Source organism: Pleurodeles waltl, chromosome 1_2 (assembly GCF_031143425.1).
Source record: "Pleurodeles waltl isolate 20211129_DDA chromosome 1_2, aPleWal1.hap1.20221129, whole genome shotgun sequence".
NCBI classification, from domain to species: domain Eukaryota; kingdom Metazoa; phylum Chordata; class Amphibia; order Caudata; family Salamandridae; genus Pleurodeles; species Pleurodeles waltl.
This window is the reverse complement of record NC_090437.1, coordinates 1,023,091,925-1,023,106,300: the sequence shown is the minus strand read 5'-3', so window position 1 is coordinate 1,023,106,300 and position 14,376 is coordinate 1,023,091,925. Positions and strand designations below refer to the sequence as shown.

General features: G+C 40.8%; 1 protein-coding gene across 2 annotated transcripts in view; it reads left to right on the top strand.

Annotated features, from left to right (window-relative positions):
* Positions 1-14,376, top strand: part of UBE2K (ubiquitin conjugating enzyme E2 K) — a 164,450-nt gene that overhangs the window by 31,612 nt on the left and 118,462 nt on the right. The window contains exon 2 of one of the 2 annotated variants that reach the window (XM_069202022.1): positions 11,077-11,170. The exons of the other annotated variant lie outside the window; for it this stretch is intronic. Within the exon in view, the coding sequence (XP_069058123.1) occupies positions 11,077-11,170 (94 nt within the window). The remainder of the gene's footprint in view (positions 1-11,076; positions 11,171-14,376) is intronic. 2 annotated transcript variants of the gene reach the window in all.

Below are 14,376 nucleotides of genomic sequence, written 5' to 3'. Positions count from 1 at the left end.
CCTGCTCGATCTGTTCACTTCTTGCATTCTGTTGGTCACTCATGCACGTTGGCGCATGAGGGCTCTCAAATGGTGCCTCCGCAAGCGATGGTCTCAACACAAAGGGGATCTCGAGGAGTCCATATCGATCTCCAGAGACGCTGCAGTGGATCTGCGATGGTGGGCTGTGGACGGCAACCTTTCTGAAGGAAGGTTATTTTCACTACCACCTCCAGTGGCTACGGTCATGACGGATGCTTCCACTCTAGGGTGGGTAGACCATCTGGGGGACCTGGAGATAGAGGGGCGTTGGTCTCCAGTGGAACAGGCTTTTCATATCAATCTGTTAGAGTTGCGGGCGATACGTCTGGCTCTCAAGGCCTTCCTCCCGTCCCTTCGCGCTCAGTCAGTTCAGGTCCTGACTGACAACACTACCGCAATGTGGTATAAAAACAAGCCGGGATGATTGGGGTCGTACCTTCTCTGCAGAGAGGCTCCGCGGCTCTGGTCCTGGCTTCAGGATCATCGGATTTGCTTGGTAGTGAATCATCTGGCCGGAGTGCTCAACGTATGTGCGGACACTGAGTCGACATTTCTCGGGCCAATCATGAGTGGAGTCTCAATCCAGATCCGGTCCTTCACATCTTTCAGATGTGGGGTTCTCCAAGGATAGATCTGTTTGCCACTTGGGAGAACATGCACTGCCCGTCATTCTGCAGCCTCCAGTATCCGGTGCAAGGAGCTTTGGGGGATGAGTTTCAGATCTCCTGGTGCAACCAGTTGCTTTACACGTTTCCCAGGTTCTAAGGAAGATCTGCCAAGATCAGGCTTGGGTCATTTTAATAGCCCTGGATTGGCCAAGAAGGGTGTGGTACATGGACCTTCTCCAACTCTCACTGTGCCCTCCGCTCCGTCTCCCTCTAAGGGCAGATCTCCTCTCGCAGTCACAGGGGCAGGTTTTACACCCCCACCTCCAGAGCCTGCACATTCATACCTGGAGATTGAACGGGGCAATGCGAGTTCTTTTTCTCTCCCACTAGAAGTAGTGGATTTTATTTTATCAGCCAGGCGACACTCCACTAAGACTGTTTATGCCGGCAGGTGGGCAAAATTTGTGCCTTGGTGTGGAGTGAAGTAAGTTGATCCTTTGAGGGCCCATCTGTCTGATGTTCTGTTGTTTGCATTAGCTTTAGCACCGAAGGGTTGTGCAGTTGCTACTGTTTAAGGCTATTTGGCGGCACTGTCAGCCTTTCTTTGCCTGCCGGATCAGCCCTCCTTGTTTTAAACCGCCTATTATTATTAGGTTCTTAAACGGTTTAACTAATAAATTTCCTCCCACTCCTTTTCTTATGCCTCAGTGGAATCTGAATCTCATTTTAACTTTTTTTTTTAATGGGTTCACCGTTCAAACCCATGCATTCTTGCCCGTTAAGATTTTTAGTTCTTAAGACGGTTTTCCCGATAGCTATAACATCGGCTAGGCGTGTTGGTGAGCGTTAGGCTCTTAGTGTTAAACCTCCCTTTACTTTATTCTTTCCTAATAAAGTTGTGCTGAAAACCAGGGCGGCTTTCCTACCTAAAGTTGTCTCTCCTTTTCATATGGGGCAGACCATTACCCTTCCATCTTTCTACCCTCCTCCTCGCCCCTCGAAGGAGCAAGAGAGGCTCCATTGTTTGGACCCCAGTAGGTCTCTCCGTTTTATTTTTTATATTGAGAGGACAAAAGACTGTCGCTTGGAAGACCAACTATTCCTGGGATATGTTGGAAAGAGGAAGGGCAGAGCGGTCCATAAAAGAACCGTATCCAGGTGGGTCATTCTTTGTATCAAGGTTTGCTACTCGTTGGCAAAGAAGGTTCTCCCTGAGGGTATTAGAGCCCATTCAACCGGGGCTAAGTCCGCCACTTCGGGCCTGGCTAGAGGGGTTCCGGTGATGGATATTTGAAAGGCAGCAACTTGGGCGTCCCTCCACACCTTTGCAAAGCATTATTGCTTGGACTTGGAGGTTAGGTGGGACGGCTGTTTTGCACAATCTGTGTTGCAGGATTTCTTGGTGTAACCAGTCAGACACCCAGCTCCGAGTGCGGTACTGCTTTGGGACTCTGCTCATAAGGTGAGGAATCCACAGGTAGTTTGTACCCATCAGAAGAACAAGTTTCTTACCTTCGGTAACGCTTTTTCTGGTATTTTAGAATAGGGCAGCCAAGCGACTGTTAATTTTGATACAGTCTACTAGGTGTGGGAAGATTAGTGTAATTCACCAAAACATCCCTTCTACATCTCTCCTTCTCAGGCAGATTTAGTATGTGAGGCCATTTGGGTGAATCAAAGACCATTTACGAATCTTTACAACAGTATCATATATGAAGTGCTGAAGAGTAGAATGTATGCAAATTATCAGAGATGAAGCCCGTTCTGGAAGCATTAGAACCCACACTTAAGGCTGCCACAGTACCACTATTACTTTCGCCAGAATTTCTTTGTGTGTGTGTTTATCCGGGACCATGGCTTTTAGAATGTGCTCTGGCTTGGGTGTTTCCCAGGCTTTAAAAGCAATGTATCTATGGCATCGCATAGCATTGGGGGAGGTGGAGGGGAAGAATGTTGAAGTCGTAGCTGCCCCCACTTGCAGGGCTTGCTGTAAACTTCTAACTAGTGCATCTATTTACCCATCTGTTTCTGGGGCCTTGCAGGTAGCAAGTTGGTCAAGTAAAGCTGTCCTATTGTACAACTTGGCCAGACTGGCACCTGAAAGATATTCCTCTATTCAGTCTTTGGGAATATTGATCTCGGCTATGTATAAAACTGCATAGTAGTTAGTACTTACTTTATGGTATTTCAGGTGTTGTACAATGTGCTTAGTTGGATATGTCGATTCGTGAAATGTCTGTGGATGCCTATTTGGGTAGTAATAGCCTGACCAGTGTCCTGCTGAATTGTCGCCCTCATCATACCGATTTGTCAGTGGTTACTTCAGGGTTGTGTCATTTAATAAAATATCTACTTGTCCATGGGACAGGTTGCTTCATAAATCTACTTGTCCTATCAAAAGAAATCTACTTATCCCTTTGGTGCCATGTAGTGCGGCGACAAATTATGGCAGCAATCTCATTATGTAAGAGCTCTGATAATAGCCTCTCTGATTAATGCCAGGTTTATTACTGTAGTAGGGCTTGAATACTTGCAATTTCAATCCCTACTATAGCAATTTCCTTGTTTTGCCACCTTTCCGCAGATCTCCATACTAGGGCTGGAGGAAGCAGTAAGCAGTAGTTCCAGGGCTGGAATGCCTTTGAGTCTGCAAACCTACTAACATGCATTTTACCACTGGTTTTTCACCTGCTCTTCTGTAATTGTTTCCCATAATGAGAATTTGGAAATTTACTCCTGACAATAGCAGAAGTAGAAGTTCTTCCAGGGTTGGAAAAAACGTGGTTAGAGGGAAAGTGAACATGTAAACATAGGCAAATCTAAACATACAAATTTGCTCATGCCAAAATACAGTTCAAAAATATTTGATAGGAGTATGATTCCTTGGTCTTCTTCTGTAAGTTCTTGTGAATTCACTAAAGCCAGTAATTCAAAGACCTATACTATGGGTGCACTTTTCTGACTTTCTTTAAGCCTTTGGTCCCCAGTTAGGTCCGGCGTTAACAAAGACATTTTGTTTTCATTAAACTTCTTTTTCTCTCTCTATCGGTTGACTTTACTGTGAGTGATCACATTCTGTTCTTCCACAAGGAGCATAGTGGCACGTAAAGTAGTTTTGTTCAGTGCCAGGAACTACTGTGGCAATCGGTGGCGTAACAAAACTGGAGGGGGGCCCCCTGCAAAGAACATGGAGGGGGACCCCTCTCAGACTCACTCAGGCAGGTGCTGTGCTGAAGGGGCCCCCTGGAGGGGGGCTGTGGGGCCTTTGTTATGCCACTGGTGGTAAAGTGTGCTTTTTGGGATCAAAAACTTGTTTTTGCCAGTGTTTGTTGCAATGGTGGGGGCCTTGCAGCATAAGTGTTACAAAAGCCATGTCAAAACAAGTCACGCATTGACAAAACCAAAAGACACAAAACAATGTTGAATCAGTTGGCTTTGTCAGTGCTTGTTTATTTGTATGCTTCCCACAATCTTGTTGAAAATTGTTACACTGATTTTCCATTAGGAATATTTTACTAGCATGCATCAACACATTTTACTAAATGACACTTCAAAGAAATAGGACCTAAAATGTCATAGTAGTGAAACGTATTTTCCCCTGCTTTATTTCCTGAACATTTTATTTTAAAAGCATAGATTCGTCACTTTTGCTTACAAGCTTCTGAAAAATTTGCATTTAATCAGAGCATTCTGCGACCATTATATATAGCCTTATATTAAACTTTTTCAAAAGTATGTACACTTTTTTTTTCTTCACTTGAACCACTGTCCGTAGTGCAGTGTGACCCTAAAAAGTTTATTTACAGCACTCTTCCTAATAATGAAGGCTTTTCATTAAAGAACCATGAATACAAGTTCAAACAGCATTAACTTATTGACACACATATATTACCTCAACTGCATACAGTTTCCCCACTGTGTAAACTGGCAGCCAAAGGGTTTGTGCTGCAGGGGATTGGGCCTGCTTACCCCAAGGACAAAATAAACATGAAAACTTGTTGACCTTGACCCCAAACTATATGTTCCGGGCACTCAGCTTTTTCTCAAAACACCGATAGTGGCTTGTGTATGTCTTCTCCTCCTTTTCTTAAAGCATGTTGGCCTACTGTTATCTTCTTACAGGACTTGTAACTTCCTTTCTAATGCTCCACATGGTGTGTATGGACATGAGAAAGCCAGTTTGCTTAGAAATTCTACCACTGCATGAAAGTCTCCCATAATGTAGCACTGCTTACAACTGGGCTCTCATTTATTTTAAAAGTCTACAATTCCTTGTCTGAGTTCCTCTCTAAAGACAGAGGCCGATAGTACCCTAGAAGGAAAAATCTTTGACTGGTGGGAGCTAGTGTGTGCTAGATGCTTCAAAAGCAACATCACTGCTTAATTTTTGGCTAAGATACAAGGAAGAATCTCTACCTCCAGTGTTTATATACAAACATTCCTGGTCACAAACTGGTAGTCACTCAGATAAATATTCTGCCTTGGTTGCTGCTTTTAGGCTTTTAATTGGAAGATATTCCTTTACAAAATGAGAAATTAATGCATACTTGGACGGTGCTGGAGGTGTCATAAAGTGTCTGTCCTAGTGTGTTCTGTTGTAGGGTATGGCTCTGCTGTATGCATGGTTATACCCAACTATATGGTGGTTTCCTGTTTAGATTTACAGTGTTCGATCTATTGTGCATTATTGGAAAGTTATGCATATTATATATTAGTAATCAAAGATGTATACTCTCGTGAGAATTGTGATACATAACTTGTTGCTTATCTGTACTATATTTGATGTGTGTGTTCTATCTGAAATGTTATGCTTATAGGAGTGCATACCATACAAAATTATAATGGGTCCTTGAGGGCTTTTCAAACAATTATGACAATTGCATAAGTGAACGAAGTCGTTTTTATCAGCCCTTTCACATGAAAAGCAGTTGGTGGGTGAAGTCAGAGATGTAGGTTACCACTAAAACTACTGCTGCAGTTGAATTGAACTGTGGGACCAAAATGAGGGTTGCCAGTCTGTTGTTGAGATGTGGTGGTATGCCAGTGGTGTTCACAACCTCAGTTTCTATTACGGGCTACTATAATGCCCTAGTACTCCAAGAGTAGACTTTTATGGTTAAATGGGGTGCAACTTGAGCTCTCCGAGAGCAGGGATTTAAGGCAAAAGTAAGAGAGCGATTCACTGTGACAAGCGACAAAAGGAGTAACAAAAATGTTAGGATAACATAGAAAGCTTGAAGAATAATGTCAATCTTGGCACCCTGAACAACTCAGGAATTCAGAAGCAGCCACATGATTTTATCTGGGTATGATAATAAAGAGCACCCTACCTTGCATGCAAGGGCAATTAAAATACTTCTAAACGGGAAGGCGGGTGGCTTGGAGGAGAAAGAAGATTGTGGCTCCCCTGTAAGTTTCTGTGAAACTTTTGTGCTGCCTTAAAAACCCATTTGCAGAACTGTATGGTTGCCTCCTTTGTTCCAAACAGTGTCAAAACGTGGGGTGAACAAGGGTTATGTTGGGTTCTTGAAAATCCCTGTATTGTGGTGAGCAAAATGAAGCCACACACTTTACCTATTTTCAGTTGGCTTTTCAATTTGGCAGTTCGTTAAAGTAATGCTGTCATGAAATAAATTGCACCTGCCAAGCATTCCAGCTCACCACAGTTATGCCATCTTCTCCCCACCTTTGCTAAACACTCCAAGACAGCTCATCTGTCTGGGCCAGCCGTTACGGCAACCTAGGCAGCATGCCTCTGCTGCCTTGCTGAATCGCTCTGTCTAGACCACGCTGGACCAAATCATTACCCGTCTGCACTGTCCGCTCTTTATCAACTGAGGTTTATCACTGAAACACACTCATTTAAACACTGATAATGTATCTGTACTGATGCGGCCCCAGACACACTAAATGGTTGGGCAGGCTCGATGATCAAAGCAAATGGTGCTGTGCCACACTAAATGAACGTTACCCAAGCAATGCTAGTCCCCTTGGCTGTGCCTTGCATGTTGCCTCAACATTACACAACCTCAACCGCTTCATTACCTTCCCTGTTTCTACAAAAAAGCTCTTAAGAGCTATGCTACATTGCTCCTGAACATCAATACCACCACTGTTGTTCATGAGAGAAACCAGTGGGACCCGGGGACACAAGTCTGCATGTAGCAGGTTACAGTACACCTTGTGATAGTGTTGGTTTTCTGCTGTTAGTCTAGATTGAAGGCATTCATCTTGCCTTGCAGTTTTGCATTAGAACCTCCCAATGTTAACCCAGACACAAATGTGAATGTCTGTTTGGTGGGAGTACGAGTCTCTAACACAGTGGGTCATTTGCAGCAGCACCGATATGCTCACCAGCAGTTTTGCATCTTGCTACTAGTTTGCCCCAAATAAATCTTTACGTCATCCTTTGGCAATGGTCTCCCAAATATAATTGTACAACAGCTACTAGGGCTCTGCTGAGAACCATTTTTCTCAACACAGTGCAGCACTCAAGATTCAACATGAACCCCACCCCTAAACCATAATTACCACTGCAGCTTGAACGTAGTGAACCTCACTGCCATCCAAGCTCAATCATTTACAGCCATACAGATAGTCTTGGTTGACGCAACAGCTAATCCTCAGCGAGTAACACAAACCCGAAGCAGACCAAAAACAAAACATCCTGGTTCAGCAAGTAAGATCAAAATGTGTGCACCCACAATTTATTAAAAAATAACATCTTCAAACAATAATGTTGCTTCAATAACTAAAACAGATTAAAGGGGTAGTTATACTGTTGTACAGCTGCACAACTCTGAACAAGCATTTGCTTGAGTTAGAGATATTAGTGTTGTAAATTCCTAACTGGACTTTTTTTGCCATTGGAATCGAAAATGAAAAGTAACAGTTGACAAAAGCGAGTCGATTCAAAGTGCAAGGCCGCCATGAGCGCGAAGTAGAGACACAAAAAGAACAAAGTTAGTTCTCAATCAAACAGCAATCGTGCAATTATCCATGCAACAGGGGCAGTCTGCAAGGGCGGGTAACAAAACCTCCCTAAGGAGGGACAAACGTAAAACATATACCTATGATAACAAAGGATTTTTGAAAGGCAAACCCACGAGCGAGTGAAAGTGATGGGTGTGCAGTGGGTGTGGTTTAAAGCCCACAATTCTTAAAACCGGTCAAAGCGCTTGCACACTCGACGTAAAAGTGGGGAAACATGTCAAAGAATCTAAGGACAGCCTGAAAAGATATAAATTGGATCCCCTGATCCCTGAATCTTACCCCCTAGCAAAATTCGGAGTGCAGCTAGACCCAAAATGTAATTTTGAAGAAATTAAATGCAGTTCATGATATTGCACAAAGACGTATTACATGCAGAAGTGTATAGGATCAGAAAAAAAGATCCACACCGGGATTGCAAGTACAAAAACGGTAACCTAGACGACAATGATAATTTATACTCAAAACGCCTCCAAAAAGCAGTCCACATCCGTATGAGATCACAGACCTTGAAGACTGCAACATAAGAAGTACAGAGGAGAGATCCAGAGCAAAACGAACAAAGACGGTCTACTGCAGGTAGCCTCCAGCACCTAACAGCTAACATTCTCCAGAATATTAAGTGATAAACTTGTTTAATAGGTGTATAAGTAGCCAACTTTCTAACTTCTTTGTCATACAGTAGTAGTACTATGGTCATAATTGATTTACATGTACAAACTAAAACCTAGTTTTTCCCTCCATTGCAGTAACCCCTTCACTTAACTAGTGCCACTGGGGTTGATGTACAATTACCTTGACAAACCCACTTGCGTATATCCTAAAATGTGTTCTCTGATGGTCATTTTTGTCCGTGTATACCTGGAAGTGTAGATACAGGAGAGAACACTAAATGATTACATTGCTATGTAACGTTATATTTACTAAAAATACATAAGATTGATAATGTATAGGTTGCAATTGTACAAAATTGTAAAGTTTACATTAAGAGGTACATCAGCGCATGGGGTGAAAATTGACAGATGAGCCACTGCATGCCCATTAAGCTAATTTGACTCTTCCCCCTTCTTGCATGTGTTGTTCATTTGATGATGTGTTATGAAGTGTTTCAGGGAGAGAGAAGTTCTAGTGTCTCTTATTCGAGTTTGAGAATTTCCTCTAGTGGATGGGTAGGTAGATAGTTGGTTTTTGGTTTATATGGGTTAGAGTTTCTGATTACTACTTTTTGTTTTATCCCCTTAAACGTCTTAGGTCCATTGACTACCCTTGTCCCTCTTTTGCTAGTCAAGTGTCAATGCGAGTCTGTCACAAATCGCATGGAGATACCAGCGTAGTACATACACTTAGCCTTGTTCCTCCTAATAGGCTCACAAGCCATCCTGCACCACTTGTGAAAGTGGTCTTGACTAGAATCATCTTGGAGACTGCAAAAGGCTTCCACAGAACATCATTCACAAATGCACCCATTATAATTTCACACAAAGCCATTATAATTCTCTCACTAAATATGAAGGGCCTCAACCACCTATTCAAAAATTGATTACTGTAATAAATTAAAAGGTGACATAATATTTTTCCAAATAAAATAAAATTGGCTAGCGCAGATACAATTGTGAGATTGGGATGGGTAGAAGTCTCAATCAGCAAGACAAATTGGAGTAATCACATTAATATAAAGGCACTGTGACCTCTTAATCATTATGAAGGAACTCGACAGTGAGGGTAGATGGCTTGCACCAAACTTGAGAATGGTGACAAGGAAATATACGCTATTAATGTGTACTCGCAGAACTCCTGTGCCTACAGTTCTGGCAATCCCTATTCATAACGCTATCAAATCTTTACCCTTGGTGCCTTCATCAATCTCTGAGACGACTTCAACCTACCCATGAACGGGACATTAGAAAACCGCTAACACAAATCCTGACCATCCAAATGGGCCAAACAGATGAGCAACATCTGCTCTAGGCACAAGCTTAATGTTGTCTGGAGATATCAAAACCCAGATGGTAATGAATTTACATTCTACTCGCTTCTCACTGATGCTATTGGAGTATTGACTATTTACTAGTAGTCTCTAACCAGGTGCGATCAGACACAGTAACCTCAGTAGAACCAGTGATTATCGTAGGTCAAGCACACATCACTGACACACAACAAAACAACTCAACAACCACTAAAACCCAATCCTATTTTATGAATTCAGAAATACTAGAAAATAAACTGATGTGATGGAATTGGAAAAAGACATTTGTTTCTTCATAAAAACGAAAAACACAGCTTTATGTCCCTCACCAGTCACTGTTTGGGATGCCCTTAAATGCAATATCAGAAATGTAATTATCAGCTGCTTGTCTGAGAAATCATACTGAAATTAGATATCCTAGCCAATGTAGTTAAAGGAACAACATTGGGAAAGTGAGTTCTAGAAGTTAGAAAAAGCCACCCTTCCTGATAAAACACGTTCTGAAATCTGTAACAAAAAAGTCATCCATTCCCTTTTCCAGTCAAAACTGTTCACACTCAACAAAGTGTAGACTACTGGGAAGCTTGACAAACTAAATCTAATTGGCTCCAACCTGATCCAACCTAAATCTGATCCCCATACTCAAACACCCACTGAACCCAAAGTGAGACACCTGCAACATTCCCACCCTGCCTCTCTGCTCACCTTGTCCTGTCTTTCATTTCCAATTTCACAAACTAGACCTTTGCTTATCTCACTACACAAGATAATTGTGTTTTGCTTTCACATCCAGGAATCTCCTCAAAAGTCTAACTCTTATTGTTTAAAGTATTGATCTTGATAGATTCAATAGAATCAAACTGTCTATGTACTTTCTCAATGCCAGGTTTTGAGACATAGCACTTTTGAGACACTGTACCTCTCTTGCATGTCTGCATCCATACTTGCTGTTATTCCTTTAAACATTGTTTTCTCAATAAAAATATCTTGAAGGGAAAAAAGAATACAACTGAACCTAAAGCAGTCCATTTTTGGTAGGCGCTTATCATCTTAAGGTGCATCTTAATGGGACCTCCACAAACACCTGCTTGTTCCCCACAGCAACTTACTTTAAGATTGTTTTATATTAATATGCTGTTCTGAAACTACCATATTTAAAAAGTTGTAGCTTCTAGGTTTGTTCAGAGTTTCTGGGTTTGGTAAATATAAACGGGATGAAGTAATGGGTGCAGTGTTTAACTTTGCCGAACTGTTCTCTCCTTGTTAACATTTTGATGTTTAACTGTTTTAATTGTTCAACAATTAAATTTTGTAATCTGCATAGATAAAGCTGTGAGAAAAATGTGGCACCTGTTTTCACATGCCGAGTTAAAGAATGGATGGGTTAAATTATGTTTTACAAGTGTTTTTATCAATATATACATTGTTTGCAGTGCATCTGTATTCTTGCTTGTTATTAATGTGTTCATTATTTGTTTGTTTGTTTTTAAGACCAGCAAGAATCAAATAAAAGTAGACCTTGTAGATGAAAATTTTACAGAGTTAAGAGGCGAAATAGCAGGACCCCCGGATACGCCATATGAAGGCATGTATAGCTTTTGTATTTTAACCTTATTGAGTCCTCAAACTTCATAATATTGTAAATTTTATTACGATTTGCACAGCCCAGATGCTTTAGGTCATCAGTCAAGTAATACATATAGAAAGCGTTTTTTGCAATTCAGCATTCTTTTATCAAACATGCACAGTGGTAAGATTCCCTCCGTTGTTCCTTATGTTCAAAGACATACAATGTTTTAGAGTCAAAACCAAAGCTTTCGATGCATGCTCCTACGGTTGAAAAAACTCTAATCATTTATAAATCGGTGGTCAAGTGACTTTGACTCCTTCAGCGTATAGCACGGTTTTGTTCTTTCCAAGCCGGACCAGTCATATTAAAGTTTATTTAATTCTCAGAAGCACTTTTATTTTAAATATTACCTGAACAAACAATTAATATGACTAAGTAATTCATATGAGATGCACAAACTATTCGCAATATTGTGTGCAGCACATCAGTACTAGTAATGATTGACTGTCAATATAACCTGTACTTGAAAATACTTAGAGAAATGTTTGTGTAAATCTTGCGTTCATGTCTTAATTTTTAGGATGTTTACGCCTACGCAATATCACATAATGTTTCTAGGAGCTAATGTATTGTGGCTAGATGTTTGTGGCTGATTGAATGTGTAATGATTGAGATCTCATCCTGACAGCCTAGTGCGTGGCAAGTAATCTGTGTGTTTGTGCGTGGCATTGTATTTTGACATTTGTTGAATGACTGAAGGCATCAATAATTGTGAAGTTCTTGTAACTCTCTCAGGTATCATAAGACGATCCCTGGCTGATAGAAATCTTTATAATATTTGATTAAAACCCTAGCTTGTATCCTTCTCGTGCTAATATTTAGAGGGGACGTCTGGCATCAATATTCATGATTCCAAATGGCAGAACCCGCCCTTTCTGACCTACAGAAGTAATTGATGAAAAGTTTGACTCTGTGACTAGGGAACTGCAGATGATCTGCAGGGTTACTTTATAGTACTGTTGAAAGAATGTCTCATTTACCTTACAGGGACTGTCCAACAGATCGGACTGTCAGAATGTGCAAAGTGTGAATGAGAGCTGAGGAATTGCCTACCTTCTTAGTGTCTCTGTTTACAGTAGTTGGCAAATTGTTGTTAGGCTAAGATATCTAGGGTGTTTCAGTCCATAATTAGAAAGGGAGCTCTAATGTATTTGTGCTGCCTTAGCTAACTGTCCGTATTCCTTTAATTAGGACTTAATAATTTTTTTAAAATGTGAGTTTGTTTTCTAAATCAGTGGCGTATTTCATTGCAGTGACTTTATCTTGCAACTGCAAACCAACCAAGCTTAACAGCTGTTTTGTAACAAGAGACATTTGTCTTTTTTTCAGATTTCATATTTTCAAAAAAGGAATTTCTTTGAGCCTTAGACATTGTGATAATTATTGGTTTATTATTGGCAGGTATATAAATATCAAATCACCCTAAAGACAGAAATTTCTGTTTTAGTCAAAAGCTGAAATAATTCAAACGTTAAAGGTAACTCAGTATATCTGCTCATTTTTTGTTGTTGTTTTTTTTTGTTCAAAGGAAGTACAATTGGATCTGAAACCATGACCTGTATATCCAAACCTGGTTTTATAGTTGGTGATGAACATTAGGAACTTAAACACTGAGAGGCTGTCTAATTTCTGAGTTTTCCCATTCCACATTCTGTGCAGATTACCCTTGTTTAACCTCGAAAATAATCGACAGGTTGTGGAGGATTCTGTGAGATTCAACTGAGGTTTATCATTGAGACACACTCATTTAAACACTGATAATGTGACTATCTTTTATTCAGCTTCACAGTACAGCATTAATACAGGTACAATACCCTCGCTTCTGTGAGTTAGTTCTCCCTTTCTCAGTTGGTTTCAACACCATTACTTAGGGCTTGACATCTACTGACTGTTATTATGTAGTGTAAGGAGACCTAAAGCAATATATAAAACCTTTCTTCTGTTGTGTGTGATGTCAGTTGAAAAGTGGTTCTGTTTTTTTAGGTTTATGTAGCATGTGTTCCTCACAGGACTGAGCGAGAACGCAATTAACGCTCCTGTTTTTAAATCATTGTATAAAACGTTACACAATTAGAGGTTAAATAATTTAAAAATGATGAAACACCAATAAGACACATTAATAGAATTTACTTTAAATGCAAATGTAAAGAGCATCTTAACAGGTTATATGTTTGCCACAAACAAACATGGGTTTGAAATACGTCTCTGGTTTAAAAAAAAAAAACAAAAAAAAAAAACATAAAACTTGTATTGTTAGCGTATATAACCAAATAGTTCTGCTACCAGTAGTGATTCTGTAGCGCTAGGAGACCTCAGAGGAGACCGTGCACTTTATAAAACCTCCACATCATTTCAGAATAAATACCTGCATCTTTGTTCATACCTACTATTACAAATAAATAACGTGCATTTGAAATTCTTTCTGAAACCATTAGCAGCTTGAATTGCAATACTTGTGCTTCTTGAATTCCAGCCAGGCACCCTTATCCCGAACCAGGATTAGCCCCACAGACCTCAAGTTTAAATGTGTTGCAGCTTTGACTTCAATGATGCCTAAAGTGAAAGTTGAATATTAACAGATTGTTGGAAATGGCCCTTTTTGCCCGCAAACCTTTGCCTTCTTCCTCCTATTTTTTTCAGATCTCTTTTTGCTGGTTTATTGTCTCTGTGCACTTTACCACTGTTAATCAGTGCTAAAGTGCAGGTGCCCCCTATATAAATTGTACTGTTGATTGGTTTATCCATGATTGGCATATTTGATTTTCTGGTAAGTCCCTAATAAAGTGCACTAGAGGTGTCCAGGGCCTGTAAATCAAATCCTACTAGTGGGCCTGCGGCACTGATTGTGCCACCTACGAGTAGCCCTGTAAACGTGTCTCAAGCCTGCCACTGCAGTGTCTGTGTGTGCAATTTGTAAACTGCCAATTCAACCTGGCAAGGGTACCCACTGCCAGGTCCAAACCTTCCCGTTTACTACATGTAAGGCACCCCTAAGGTAGGTCCTACGAGCCCCAGCGGCAGGGAGCAGTGTATGTTAAAGGTGGGACATGAACGGATGCTTTTTACATGTCCTAACAGTAAAATACTGCCAAATTCGGTTTTCACTGTTGCAAGGCCTATCTCTCTCTTAGGTTAACATGGGGGCTGTCTTTAAATACCCT